At 44.1% G+C, this 15,411-nt stretch overlaps 1 protein-coding gene across 2 annotated transcripts in view; it reads left to right on the top strand.

The window, feature by feature from the left end:
* LOC125374008 (tyrosine-protein kinase Tec-like) overlaps positions 1-11,277 on the top strand; it is a 51,550-nt gene extending 40,273 nt beyond the window's left edge. For both annotated transcript variants that reach the window (XM_048384684.1, XM_048384685.1), the window contains exons 15-18: positions 2,198-2,396; positions 3,090-3,208; positions 5,031-5,191; positions 5,515-11,277. In XM_048384684.1, the coding sequence (XP_048240641.1) occupies positions 2,198-2,396; positions 3,090-3,208; positions 5,031-5,191; positions 5,515-5,598 (563 nt within the window). In that variant the 3' untranslated portion in view covers positions 5,599-11,277. The remainder of the gene's footprint in view (positions 1-2,197; positions 2,397-3,089; positions 3,209-5,030; positions 5,192-5,514) is intronic.
* The last annotated feature ends 4,134 nt before the right edge of the window (positions 11,278-15,411 follow it).

The following is a 15,411-nucleotide window of genomic DNA, read 5'->3' as shown; positions in this document are numbered from 1 at the left end:
CTGTTCCCTGTCTGTTCCCTGTCTGTCCCCTGTCTGTTCCCTGTCTGGTCTGTCCCCTGTCTGTTCCCTGTCTGTTCCCTGTCTGTCCCCTGTCTGTTCCCTGTCTGTCCCCTGTTTGTTCCCTGTCTAGTCTGTTCCCTGCCTGGTCTGTTCCCTGTCTAGTCTGTTCCCTGTCTGGTCTGTTCCCTGTCTGGTCTGTTCCCTGTCTGGTCTGTTCCCTGTCTGTTCCCTGTCTGGTCTGTTCCCTGTCTAGTCTGTTCCCTGTCTAGTCTGTTCCCTGTCTAGTCTGTTCCCTGTCTAGTCTGTCCCCTGTCTGGTCTGTTCCCTGTCTGTTCCCTGTCTAGTCTGTTCCCTGTCTAGTCTGTTCCCTGTCTGTTCCCTGTCTAGTCTGTTCCCTGTCTGGTCTGTTCCCTGTCTAGTCTGTTCCCTGTCTAGTCTGTTCCCTGTCTAGTCTGTTCCCTGTCTGGTCTGTTCCCTGTCTAGTCTGTTCCCTGTCTAGTCTGTCCCCTGTCTGGTCTGTTCCCTGTCTGTTCCCTGTCTAGTCTGTTCCCTGTCTAGTCTGTTCCCTGACTGGTCTGTCCCCTGTCTGTCCCCTGTCTGTTCCCTGTCTAGTCTGTTCCCTGTCTAGTCTGTTCCCTGTCTGGTCTGTTCCCTGTCTGGTCTGTCCCCTGTCTGTTCCCTGTCTGGTCTGTCCCCTGTCTAGTCTGTTCCCTGTCTGTTCCCTTTCTAGTCTGTCCCCTGTCTGTTCCCTGTCTAGTCTGTTCCCTGTCTAGTCTGTCCCCTGTCTGTTCCCTGTCTGGTCTGTTCCCTGTCTGTTCCCTGTCTGGTCTGTTCCCTGTCTGGTCTGTTCCCTGTCTGTTCCCTGTCTGGTCTGTTCCCTGTCTGTCCCCTGTCTGTTCCCTGTCTGGTCTGTTCCCTGTCTGTTCCCTGTCTGGTCTGTTCCCAGTCTGGTCTGTCCCCTGTCTGGTCTGTTCCCTGTCTGGTCTGTTCCCTGTTTGTTCCCTGTCTAGTCTGTTCCCTGTCTGGTCTGCTCTCTGTCTGTTCCCTGCCTGGTCTGTTCCCTGACTGTTCCCTGTCTGGTCTGTTCCCTGTCTGGTCTGTTCCCTGTCTGGTCTGTTCCCTGTCTGTCCCCTGTCTGTTCCCTGTCTAGTCTGTCCCCTGTCTGTCCCCTGTCTGTTCTCTGTCTGGTCTGTTCCCTGTCTGTCCCGTCTGTTCCCTGTCTGGTCTGTTCCCTGTCTGTCCCCTGTCTGTTCCCTGTCTGGTCTGTTCCCTGTCTGGTCTGTTCCCTGTCTGTCCCCTGTCTGTTCCCTGTCTGGTCTGTCCCCTGTCTGTTCCCTGTCTGGTCTGTTCCCTGTCTGTTCCCTGTCTGGTCTGTTCCCTGTCTGGTCTGTTCCCTGTCTGTTCCCTGTCTGGTCTGTTCCCTGTCTGTTCTGTTCTCTGTCTGTTTCCTGTCTGTTCCCTGTCTGTCCCCAGTCTGTTCCCTGTCTGTTCTGTTCCCTGTCTGTTCTGTTCCCTGTCTGTCCCCTGTCTGTTCCCTGTCTGGTCTGTTCCCTGTCTGTCCCGTCTGTTCCCTGTCTGGTCTGTTCCCTGTCTGTTCCCTGTCTGGTCTGTTCCCTGTCTGGTCTGTTCCCTGTCTGGTCTGTTCCCTGTCTGTCCCCTGTCTGTTCCCTGTCTGGTCTGTCCCCTGTCTGTTCCCTGTCTGTTCTGTTCCCTGTCTGTTCCCTGTCTGGTCTGTTCCCTGTCTGGTCTGTTCCCTGTCTGTCCCCTGTCTGGTCTGTTCCCTGTCTGGTCTGTTCCCTGTCTGGTCTGTTCCCTGTCTGTTCCCTGTCTAGTCTGTTCCCTGACTGTTCCCTGTCTGGTCTGTTCCCTATCTGGTCTGTTCCCTGCCTGGTCTGTTCCCTGCCTGGTCTGTTCCCTGTCTGGTCTGTCCCCTGTCTGGTCTGTTCCCTGTCTGGTCTGTTCCCTGACTGTTCCCTGTCTGGTCTGTTCCCTGTCTGGTCTGTTCCCTGACTGTTCCCTGTCTGTTCCCTGTCTGGTCTGTTCCCTGTCTGGTCTGTTCCCTGACTGTTCCCTGTCTGGTCTGCTCTCTGTCTGTTCCCTGTCTGTTCTGTTCCCTGTCTGGTCTGTTCCCTGTCTGGTCTGTTCCCTGTCTGGTCTGTTCGCCAACTGTTGTGTTTATGGAGACTTGTGTCTGCAGGTGCACTGAACAACTACCTGGCCCGCCACAAGAACCGCCTGCTGCAGCAGCCCATGACGCTCCTGGAGTTCTGCATCCAGGTGTGCAAGGGCATGTGCTACCTAGAACAACGCAAGTTCATCCATCGAGATCTGGCCGCCAGGAACTGCCTCGTCGGACAGGACCATGTAGTCAAAGTAGCAGACTTCGGTTTAGCCAGGTGAGCTTTGTCTTAAAGAGGGTGAAGGTCCCTAACTGCTATCAAGGGTAAGCCTCCAACTGTATACAACCAGGGACAGCAATACGTTTACTGGTCAAAGGGCAGCATTTCCTTCTCTTCCAAAGTGATGGGTTCACATGTGGAATTGTCACTATTTAGTCTGTTTATCCAAGGCCGTCGTTAACTTTTTTTGACAGGGTCGGGGGATGGGGGGGCAAATATTTGTACAAGAATCACTTGTCCCCGGCTGGCTACGGCACTGCTATCAAACATCATTCAACATAAATGAACCAGAAACATGAGCCGGCTATATTGAGGATTGGGAGGTCACAATGTCTGACCTAGCTAATTGATATTGTGTCATTGTATCACCAATCAGAAATACATGTTGATGTAATTATACACGACCTCACCTATACTTCTGTGTTGTCAGATATGTAATTGATGATGAGTACACGACCTCATCTATACTTCTGTGTTGTCAGATATGTAATTGATGATGAGTACACGACCTCATCTATACTTCTGTGTTGTCAGATATGTAATTGATGATGAGTACACGACCTCACCTATACTTCTGTGTTGTCAGATATGTAATTGATGATGAGTACAGGACCTCACCTATACCTCTGTGTTGTCAGATATGTAATTGATGATGAGTACACGACCTCACCTATACTTCTGTGTTGGCAGATATGTAATTGATGATGAGTACACCAGCTCGGCAGGGACCAAGTTTCCAGTCAAGTGGGCTCCCCCAGAAGTCCTCAGCTACACCCGTTTCAGCAGCAAGTCTGATGTCTGGGCCTTTGGTATGTAGTGTAGCTCTCTGTTTGTCTTTCATTCTATGCATAGCTCTCTGTGTGACTTTTTACCGTATGTGTAGCAGGTTATCGTTGGTTTGTACACATGCATGATGCTGATAACAAGGCCCCTACTTACTGAGCTGTTTAGGCCACTGGGCCTAGATTTTCAAACGATCTTAGCCCTAAAATTATCGTAAAGTTATCATAAGGAAATTGTAGGCTATTGTAGCCTTTTTTCAAAAATATCGTAGCCCGAAGATATCTTAAGTTTGTCGTAAATCTAAGATAGCCCTATACCTGTCGTAAGTTTAGTGTATGTTCATCCAAGATGGCGGCATACTTTGCTCTGGACATTTTCATGATGAAGATAGCAATGATTTGATGACAAGACCGAGGATATTCCGAGACAGAACTCGTCGCCGCGATACGCTTGACGACTTCGAGCTATTCTCCCGCTACAGATAGGTGTCATAGCTCTGAGCGATCTGCAACAGTTTACAATTGTTTCGAAAATCTATCTTATCTTAGCCTTAAGATATCAAATCTTTGAACGTAAGTAGTAAAGATTTATCTTAGCTAAGATCGTTTCAAAAATCTAGGCCCTGGTTGTGTGCACCCACGTTTGTAAGAAACTCCTGCATCCACATCTGATATGATTTCAGTGCTTACAGAACGTCACAAGGTCTTGGAGTTCAAGTACGCTAGATTTCCCTGTATCGTATATGACCGCGGATAAGCCGACCCCGTAGATTAGCCGAGGTGTTAACTTGACCTGTGAAATACGAAAGAAAATGATATGACCCGCAGATTAGCCGAACCAGGATTTGAAAGTCAAAAAACACTGCGAAGTCGGACTGCAAGACGTGCCGGTACTCGCAGATATTCAAAAATATAAGATGAAAAACGTTGTAATTATATTGAAAAAATCATTATTATTTCTAATACAGATTTAACAAACCAGTCATCTGGTAAGCTGTTTCTCTTGTTTTTTAAAAATCTCATAATGATTGTTATATGTTGCCATCAACAACGAAGCGCCATTTTGCGAATTGAATAACTCGCCGATACAGTTGTTTATTTGCCTCTTTCAATAAAGGTAGGCACTTGTTCACTATCAATTTATGAACTTTGCAAAACGTACGTTATAGCTATTGGCGATTTCATCTGGGGATTATATATTATAGCTGTGAATTACATATATTGTTAGATATCTACATGTAAAGATTGTGAAGTTTATGAAGAACGATAATCTTTGAACATTCAATTGAAAACTTATTATCGGGAGTAGTAACATGCATAACATTTTTTTAATAATGACAACATTGGTGTATAATAATAACTTTATTGATAATTTTATAACAATAATGGCTCTAGTCGTGGCAACTTCCAAACTTTCGGGAAGTTGTAATCTATCGGCCCGTCATTCAGGCGATGTTTCTGACAGATCACGATCTGAAAAATACTATCATGAAAGTGTATCCCATGGATAAGTCGACCCCTTTCTACAGAATCTTTTTTCTGGTCCTCAAAATTTGGCTTATACGCGGTCATATACGGTAGTTAGGAATGTATTAATTCTCCTGATTACAGCTTGAGATCCACAGTGAGTTGTGTGGAATTGGCTGTGGTATCATGAGCCTTGTATGAGTGTAGGAGATATCAAGGACTGGTGCATTGTGGGTAATGTGATGTGGGTGAGGCAGTTCTCTCGTGTACTCTTGAATGTCATATTAATCTCAATCATGTGGTATGTACATGCTAGGCTGTGGTCTAAATCAATATGTGTCATTCCCAGACGTATTTGAATCATCTGCTCATCGTGTTGCAGGTGTGTTGATGTGGGAGGTGTTCAGCGGTGGGGAGATGCCGTACAGCGGCATGAAGAACCTTGACGTGGTGGACTACGTCATCACCTCCAACCGCCGTCTGCAGAAGCCGATGATGTGCCCGGAGCTCATGTTCAAGGTCATGATGCACTGCTGGGAAGCGGTACGTCCGTCATGAACAGTCATGATTATAACGTTTACTTTACATTACTAGTGGGGGGGATGCAGGTGGCCTAGTAGTCTTAGGTGCTGTAATTCACTGGCAGAGTTTTGTCCCTTGGGCATTTAGACATTTATTAAATGAGCTGAATGTCAGACATAGCTATTTCTCAAAGATACATGGATGTTCTGACTTTGTGAAATTGAAAGGGTCATGCTAACCGTTTTTGCATGTGCATATATATATACCACAAAAAATTATCTTTTAGAGTGATGAATCTTTGATTAATGCTGCCATTTTAATATGGATAAACTTCTCATTTGCAGAAACCTGAACGCCGACCAGGTTTTCCTGACTTACATCAGCGCCTGAGCGGCCTTGCAGATGGCGGGGACTACCCCCTGGTATAATTTACCCTACTTAGCACTTGCAACAATAGTGTTACTGCTGACTGCGTGACGAGGCCGTGACATGAAATACACCATGAAGTGTTGAAGGAAGCGATGTCCGAAGACCTAAGGGTTCCACATCTACCTTCCTGGAGACAACGTCCGGAACATGATCGTATAGAAGTTCACATTTCGTATGCATGTACAGTGCCTGTCCACTAGCCAAGCTTACTCAACAAGCAAAACACACCACCCTAGTATTATACAGCTAAGCTGTTGTCTGCTCATTGGTTTGAACCTGTTGTCATAGTTATGGTTACAAGGCAACAGACTTATAAGCTTTTGCCCTGAATGTAGCATTTGTTGTTCAGGGGAGATACTTTGGATAAATATGCACTATTCAATATCGTCATCGAATATATATATATATATACAATATGCAATGGTACTTGGTACTTATTTTCTTATGTCCAATTCCAGTTTTCTGTAAAGAACAATCATTATGCTTTGATTTGGCTCTTTGATCGATATTAACAGATCTGTTGCCACATTGCAGTAAACCATTCTTGAGTGGAAATCATGGATGGATAGCATATACATTTGAACCATGATACGTATATAGTAAGGTTCTCAACCATATATTTTGAGGTAAAGGATTATATTTTTTATAAATTGACCTCATCATTCCAAGTGAGGCAGTGTGCTTGGTGACTTGTGGGAATAGATGTGCATAGCAATACTAGGTCCGAACTAGAACCCTCATTATTGAGGTGTATAGGTTCCTCTTCCCAAATAGCCTTGGGATAAGTGAGTGAGGGTGTTGAGTTTAACACTGCAATAAGTAATATTCCAACCAGATCCAAGCATGGACACCAGGAACAGGCTTCACATATTGTACCCATGTGGGGATCAAACCTGGCATACCGAGCAACACTTTAACCACTGGACTACCCTGTCCAACTAGCCCAGGAATAAACTATAGGATGTCTATAGTAAGCATTGGAACCAATGGGTGTCCTCTTATGAATAATGTAAGGAAGTAAAACAGTTTGCCGGTTATGCCTAACAATCAAAATATGTTTGTTTTCATTTTAGTTTAAATAGTATTGACCAAGATACTTTAGCCCAACAGTAACAACCAAACCTAATTTTATGGATATCGTCAAACGACAAATGGATGCGCAGAGTTACTTCCCTTCTCTAAGTTTCAGAACATGTTCAGTTGTAGATTATATTAAGAGGGGCAGCACTATTTTTGGTTGCCAATGTTGTCATCCCAGGGATAGATGTGATGAGTAGAAGACGAGGCCACTAGGGTTACCATAGTAACAGGGTCGAGATGTTAGAATTGTGTACAATGTTCGAGATGACAAGCTGTCAGTGTTTTAGGAAAATAGCACTGAACCTGCATGGATCATTGAATTTCTCATTGTAAAAGTTCACTTTTCCAAATATTTTATACTTATACTATGTATTATACTTCTAAGCCAGCAGTGTATGTTATCAAAGCTTTAGTGCTATTGCCATTCTTTGATGTGGTAAATTAGATAAAAGAAGTATACTTCGTGGACATGAGTCCAGATTAGGTTGTCCTGTCTACTTTGATGCCCATATTTTATAATTTGAAATGTCTGTGGCAGATCCAGAGGGGGACTTCTGCTAGTGGCCACGCTGCCTGCCCTTTTTGTAAATGTAAAAGAAAGAAAAAAGAAGAAAAAGTCCCCTACCATGTTGATTTGGTTGTTAAGTTAAAATTATTCAAACCCTGGATCCGCCCCTGAATGTTCAGCCTTTATGTTTAAAATCTGATTTTATTTCAATCTAGAAATATGATTTAGGCTTAAAAAAATAATAGTCTTGGTTCTCAGGCACCGCCCGCATCATCATAAAGTTTGCCGTATGATTCGGTTTTTTATTTCCATTTTTAAAAAACAAACAAAAGAATCCTTAATTATTCCATGTCGAACGGTAGTCTAAAAATTGTATTCCAGTATTTTACTCATCAAGGAATACATTTTGTAGGGAGGCCCTTTCCCGGGTTCATTGTACACAACTGTTTATTTGGTTACATACTAATTTGAACAACACCAAAACCAAAAAAAGACTCCGCCCGCCCACACTATATTTTCAAAAACCATTGCCTGAGAACCAATTGTTTTATTTTTTTAAGCCTTACTATTAATTTCATTAATATGCGTCTCAAGAATGTGATTTTGTCTTTATTCATGTTGAATATCGTCAGTTTACATTCAAATGTATAGTGTTTATTTCAGTGTAGCATTTAGAAACCAAGCTACTGGATAGCTGTCAGATAAAATGTCAAGTTCCGTGCTTGTATTGCTTTAGTGCTGTGTCCAATGAGCTGTTTGTTCTGAGGAAGTATTTATTTCATTTGTCTTTGTGTGTTGGTTCACCACAACGAAAACACACTGCATGTGCCCTTCAGTCGTCTCTGTGCTGCTTTAGTCAGTCACTTGGTGAAGTAGGCTCTGTTGTAGAGATGACAGACCCGATGGCCTCTCCCCAACCAGACAAATAGCCTCTTCAAGGAGCCGAGCTCAGAGTTAGAGTGTAATGACTTTTTTTAGCCCTGAGTTGTGTGTCCCTTTTCTGGAGTTTGGTACAAAACAGTGGTGGGTAACTCTGGCCACACCTCAGAACAAGGGTAGGTAACTCTAGCCATACCTCACAACAAGGGCAGGTAAATCTAGTCATTCTTCAGAACAAGGTTGGGTAACTCTAAGCACCTATGTTTATGACAGAGCTACAGATAAGCAGCATATTTGCGTAAAAATACCCCCCAAAAATATTCAAAACCCAATTACTTTCAATTAACTTGCGTACAGAAATGCATGCATTAAGTGAAAACCTCAAATGTATAAAAATAGCTCGCGTAAATACCCACTGAGGATTTTTCAGCATGCGTACAAAGGAGCTAATTTCCAAAACACAATTACGAGCTAATTTACTTTTGGAGTCAAGCCTATATATTTAGAACAGTTATATACATCTAAAACATTATTCTTTTTTTTTTTAATCTTAAAATGTTCACTAATTTGGGGAAAAACCCAAAGAGTGATGAATAGATGAGTGACAAAATACTGTTTACCCAATGAAAATAGAAACCCTAGAGTAAAAACTCAATTTCTCTAAAAGTGATCTGGAGCTCTGTTATGATTCATGTTGTCATGTTTATTGGCCAGGTTTGGCTGGAAGATAAAGACATCTCATTATGACCATGTCAAGTTTGGTGAGGGAGTAACAATATGTGTGTGTGTGTGGAGGGTCACCAGGACTTGTCAAGCCTCGGTATTCCTGAAAACAAAATACATATGCCTTGCATTGTAGGAAATAAGAGTAATGTGCCCTTTTCTGGCAGACAGTGTGTCAAAAGAATCAGTTTGTTATATTTTTAAAAATTTCAATTTCAATTTCAATTTCAATTTCAATTTCAATTAAAACTTCAGCAAATCTGCCAGCCTTGGACCTACAGGCCGGTGTCTATTACCAATGCTGGTTATAATGAAAATCATCCTAAAAACCACAAGTTAACAGTAACTAATGTATTTTCCAGAAATTCATGTCAGAGTACCTTTTTTCACAATGATTTGACTTTGGTCATTTGAAATGAAAATTCAGCACATGAAAGAATTATGTTAGTAAGTATGATGCGTTCATGGCTTTAATGAATAGTTGAAACTCTGAACTCATCATTTGTATCTAGTAACATTTTTTTCACAATCACCCATGGACAGTAATGATTCATTATTTATTATCATCAGATGAAGATTATCTGCATCTTGTTTTCACTCATGTGAGGTTAACCTACTTTTAGTACCCAATGGTTTTCCACCATGTATACCACGGTAGAACCCTGCCAGTGTTATCACATCTGAGGAATACCTCTGTATAGTGCCCATGGTTGTAAAACCTGAGGTATAGCTCTATATAGTTTCCATGGTTATCACACATCTGTGGAATACCTCTATATAGTGCCCATGGTAGTAAAACCTGAGGTTTACCTCTATATAGTGCCCATGGTTGTAAAACCTGAGGTATAGCTCTATATAGTGCCCTTGGTTATCACACTGCTGAGGAATACCTCTATAGTGCCCATGGTTATCACACATCTGAGGTTAACCTCTGTATAGTGCCCATGGTTATAACACTGCTGAGGAATACCTCTATATAGTGCCCATGGTTATCACACATCTGAGGTTAACCTCTGTATAGTGCCCATGGTTATAACACTGCTGAGGAATACCTCTATATAGTGCCCATGGTTATAACACCTGAGATATACCTCTGTATAGTGCAAATGGTTATAACACCTGAGGTATAGGTCTGTATAGTGTCCATGGTTATAACACCTGAGGTATACCTCTATATAGTGCCCATGGTTTTAACACTGCTGAGGAATACCTCTATATAGTGCCCATGGTTATCACCACCTGATGAATACCTCCACATAGTGCTACGTATCACCCATGTGAGGAATACCTCTATGTAGTGCCCACCGTTATCACACATCTGAGGAATACCTCTATATAGTGCCCAGTGCATGTTAGCCACCTGAGGAATACCTCTATATAGTCCCCACCGTTATCACACATCTGAGGAATACCTCTATATAGTGCCCATAGTTATCACACATCCTAGGAATACCTCCACATAGTGCCAAGTTGTACAGCATGTTTATACCGCCTCTGCTATTTAATGTGCAATGATGCTGTAGATCTTGCAGTGCTGCTTGTTCCAAACATATTTGTCTGCTAATAGATTTACTGATGGTCATTTATTAAGCAACAGCTTACTCTGTCATCCAAGAACAGAATATTTTTATCCAGACCTTTTCTCTCCTTATGGAGCAGCATGCTCAATCTATGTGGGTTCAGTAACTTCCCACCATCGGCAAATATTTACATTTGCTTAGTGTTTGATCAGTATTGTGTCTCTGTTGCAGCAGACCTAACGTTTTTGTTTATAAGTTGAGGGGGTAAAAGATTATCTTAAAACTGGTTCTGTGACTTAACAAAAATGGGAGTGAAGGTAGAATGAATGAAAGAGTATGTTTTAGATTTTCTAGGCTATTATAGGCACAAAAACAAACAAAAAATGGCGAAGATTATACATAGCCTCAAATTTTGGGATAAAAAATATTAAGTGCTTGTTGATCTTGCAGTATTACTTTTTAGAAATGGGTCAGTCTTGTCATCCAGGATATATGTTTTCAGCCACACATACGCTTTAGTGTATATACTTTTGTCTGAAGCTGCCTTGAAAATATAATTGTACAGACTGAAAAGAATATGAGATCTGTCTCTTTTTGCCTGCAACACATATCTACGAAAGTATTGTAGTAACGGATAAATCACCAGTGCAAGGTATGGAATGATGAAGCATCCTTTTTTGTATGACTATCTGCTTCTCCAATCAAAATTAAGTAAGGTGTCAGGTGACTGGTCATGTGACTGGTCATGTGACTTGTTTGTTGTAGCATGAAGACTGATTCCAGAATGGGATGTGACCACAGTCATCCCGATCCTCACACCATTCCTCAGTATAACTTCCTGCAAAATCAACCAGACAATGGAGACTATTTTAGCCATAATATTGGTGTATTCATATACGATTTAATACCATTTCCTAATAATAAAGCATGATTTTTTTATTTTGTGAATAAATATTTTCAGTGTTTGAGGTCATCTGTTGTTTCTCTTTTACAAAGACTGGAAGATAGGGCGGGGACAAGTTGGAATATACTACCCGGGTACCCACCCCCCTGTTACCTGACCCTACCCGGGTACCCACGCCCCTGTTACCTGACTCTACCCAGGTACCCAACCCCCTGTTACCTGACCCTACCCGGGTACCCACCCCCCTGTTACCTGACCCTACCCAGGTACCCATTCCCTGTTACCTGACCCTACCCAGGTACCCACCCCCCTGTTACCTGACCCTACCCAGGTACCCCCCCCCCCCCCCCTGTTACCTGACCCTACCTGGGTACCTACCCCCCTGTATCTGACCCTACCCGGGTACCCACCCCCCTGTTACCTGACCCTACCCAGGTACCCATTCCCTGTTACCTGACCCTACCCAGGAACCCACCCCCCTGTTACCTGACCCTACCCAGGTACCCACCCCCCTGTTACCTGACCCTACCCAGGTACCCACCCCCCTGTTACCTGACCCTATCCAGGTACCCACCCCCCTGTTACCTGACCCTACCCAGGTACCCACCCCACTGTTACCTGACCCTACCCAGGTACCCACCCCCCTGTTACCTGAACCTACCCAGGTACCCACCCCCCTGTTACCTGACCCTACCTAGGTACCCACCCCCCTGTTACGTGACCCTACCCAGGTACCCACCCCCCTGTTACCTGACTCTACCCAGGTACCCACCCCCATTACCTGACCCTACCCAGGTACCCACCCCCCTGTTACCTGACCCTACCCAGGTACCCACCCCCCTGTTACCTGAACCTACCCAGGTACCCACCCCCTGTTACCTGACCCTACCCGGGTACCTACCCCCCTGTATCTGACCCTACCCAGGTACCCACCCCCCTGTTACCTGACCCTACCCAGGTACCCACCCCTGTTACCTGACCCTACCCAGGTACCCACCCCCCTGTTATCTGACCCTACTCAGGTACCCACCCCCCTGTTACCTGACCCTACCCAGGTACCCACCCCCCTGTTACCTGACCCTACCCAGGTACCCACCCCCCTGTTACCTGACCCTACCCAGGTACCCACCCCCCTGTTACCTGACCCTACCCGGGTACCTACCCCCCTGTATCTGACCCTACCCAGGTACCCACCCCCCTGTTACCTGACCCTACCCAGGTACCCACCCCTGTTACCTGACCCTACCCAGGTACCCACCCCCCTGTTATCTGACCCTACCCAGGTACCCACCCCCCTGTTACCTGACCCTACCCAGGTACCCACCCCCCTGTTACCTGACCCTACCCAGGTACCCACCCCCCTGTTACCTGACCCTACCCAGGTACCCACCCCCCTGTTACCTGAACCTACCCAGGTACCCACCCCCCTGTTACCTGACCCTACCCAGGTACCCACCCCCCTGTTACCTGAACCTACCCAGGTACCCACCCCCCTGTTACCTGACCCTACCCAGGTACCCACCCCCCTGTTACCTGACCCTACCCAGGTACCCGCCCCCCTGTTAACTGACCCTACCCAGTTACTCAGCGTAGGTCTCAAGAGTTGGTACAAAATGTCCGATTTGGAATTGATACATACAAAGTCCGTGATACATATAAAACAATCTGATCATGCATGCATTGAAGTTGACTGAAGTTTTATCTTTACTCAAAAGTAGGAAGTCAGAAAGAATGCTTGCATTGTCCGAAAGCTAGAAATGCAAACATAAGCAACTTTATTGTTATCGAAATTAAACAATACCGAATTTGACGTAATAAGCGCCCCGCTGTAATAAGCACCCATGGCGATATTTGCTTGTATATTGGCTAGTGAACAATCCAAATTAGCACTCTTTCGATTGATCAGTGTACACAAGATTATTTATTCATGTATAATACGCACTCGTGTGTTACATGCACCCTTGATTACGGGCAGTTAAATTCTGGATAAATGTGTCGTGAATAATACGCACAGACTTTTTTTGGTATCATTTCAGGCTGTTGGCATAAACCACGAAATTTACGATCTTTCAACTCTTTTACCAAAATTATATTCTAATAAGAGCCCCCTATTTCTAATTTTGAGAGCGCCCTTGGCGCTTATTACGTCGAATACGGTATATCATGTGACTAACTTCAGGTTAACTGTGGGTACCTGGGTCCTTCTCAGTACCCAGCCGTCCCAAGTACCTGAGTTACCTGTCCCAGCCCTACTGAAAGATATGAGTGAGTGAATAGTATTTCATACCACAATCAACAATATTACAAATATATCACAGCTGGGTTTTTTTGGTGGTTTTTGTGGTTTTTTGTTTCTCACTGCACTATATGGCAGTGGCCTGTAAGTAATCGAGCCAGGACCTGACAAGCCAGTGGTCGATAATATGGGCAACATCCCACACCAGTCGGGATGACACACAATTAACCAAGTCCCTTTGAGCAATTTTAGCTGTGGATCAGTATAAACCTCGAATCCCCACAGAGTAACAGCTTATTTATGATCAACTCTGGGCGGGACAGTGGAGCTTGGTAATGTGAGCATGGTGAACTCACTCCCTATTCTACCCTGAAATATGTGTGAAGCCCATTTCTGGTTTCCCCCGCCGTGATATTGCTGGAATATTGCTAAAAGCGGCGTTAAACCCAACTCACTCACTCACTCACTACCCTGAAATCCCAAAAGAGTAACAGCTTGTTTATGATCATCTTCCTGAGGCAAGAGAGGTAACTGACTATAAAAGTCCAGTTGCCGAACTAGGCTGGTATTATGGAGTTACATTTTGGCTGGACTAATGAGTCTATGCATACCGGTAGTCCAATCAAAATCTTGCACTGAAATAGAAATCTTGTTCATAAACTGTTGTACAGATTTTTTGTCGCTTGCAGGAATTGCAAAGCATGTGCACCGCCAACAGATATTTTCCAAATATTTTCATGTTTATAATCAAGGTGCTCACATGATTTGATGCACTTGGCGATATAAGACCCGTTTTATCACAATATAGATCTTGATTATCGATCAGATTGTCTTGACAGGGCGTCGCTGTTTTGTTTGAAGTAAATGCGAGTGATACTAGAGGTGGAAGTTGATTGGTCCATAGGAGAGGCATAGAAGGGACATAACTCGTAATAGCCACTGGTGGCGCTACAGTCGAGCCCAGGAATTCCAGCCTTGTTTGGCAAGAGTGGAAACTGGATTTATAAAGTCAGTTAACTCTCTTGCCTCGGGAAGATGATTTATGATCAACTCAGGGCCGGACAGTGGAGCTTGGTAATGTGAGCATGGTGTACTCACTCCCTATTCTACCCTGAAATCCCCACTGAGGTCTGACAGTGTTTGAAGTGCTTTGATTTTTTAATTTTGTTTACTGCTGTACTCTTTAGATAAACATGAGTTGCTGAAGACCAATTCTACGCCAGATCTTCACAGGTAACGCCGCTTTTGAACAGTATTTCAGTTAAATCACACAATGTCAGCTTAATGAGATAAAAAGCCACCCGTTATGCAAGTCCCACACGTTTACCACTAAGGTGAAATCCAAGTGCATGTGTATGGAAGCAACAGTCTAAGATTTAGGATCAGGGCAACTAGTGGAAGTGAACCTCCCATCTTCAGATTGTGACACAAGCTCCTCACAGCAACAGTCTAAGATTTAGGATCAGGGCAACTAGTGGAAGTGAACCACCCATCTTCAGATTGTGACACAAGCTCCTCACAGCAACAGCCCATTCAGGGAACTCTCTATATTGTGTTGCCGGGAGTGGCACGAAGGCATGCTGTGAGAAACTTGATTCTGGGACAGCTAAGGGATGCAACTCTGCACAGCAAATTGTGACAACTGTGACGACTTGGCCGCCAATGCCTCAAGTTATAAATAGTGTTTATTTGTGGTCTATCCCCACTCCGGAATATTCCAGTGATATGATGGCGGTCCGTAAATAATCAATTCTGGACCAGACAATCCAGTGACTGACATCATAAGCACAAATATACGCAATTGGGATACGATGACATGCATTAGTCAGCGAGTCTGACCACCCGATCCTGTTAGTCGCCTCTTACAACAAGCATAGTCACCTCTTACATTCTAACCTGGATCTTCACGGGTCTGTTGAATCGCTAGTTGAATTCAATGATGACAAAAAACATAACAATGTA

Source organism: Haliotis rufescens, unplaced genomic scaffold (assembly GCF_023055435.1).
Source record: "Haliotis rufescens isolate VD_foot unplaced genomic scaffold, xgHalRufe1.0.p SCAF_50, whole genome shotgun sequence".
Taxonomy (NCBI): domain Eukaryota; kingdom Metazoa; phylum Mollusca; class Gastropoda; order Lepetellida; family Haliotidae; genus Haliotis; species Haliotis rufescens.
The sequence above is the reverse complement of the archived record's forward strand: the minus strand, read 5'-3'. Positions and strand labels throughout refer to the sequence as shown.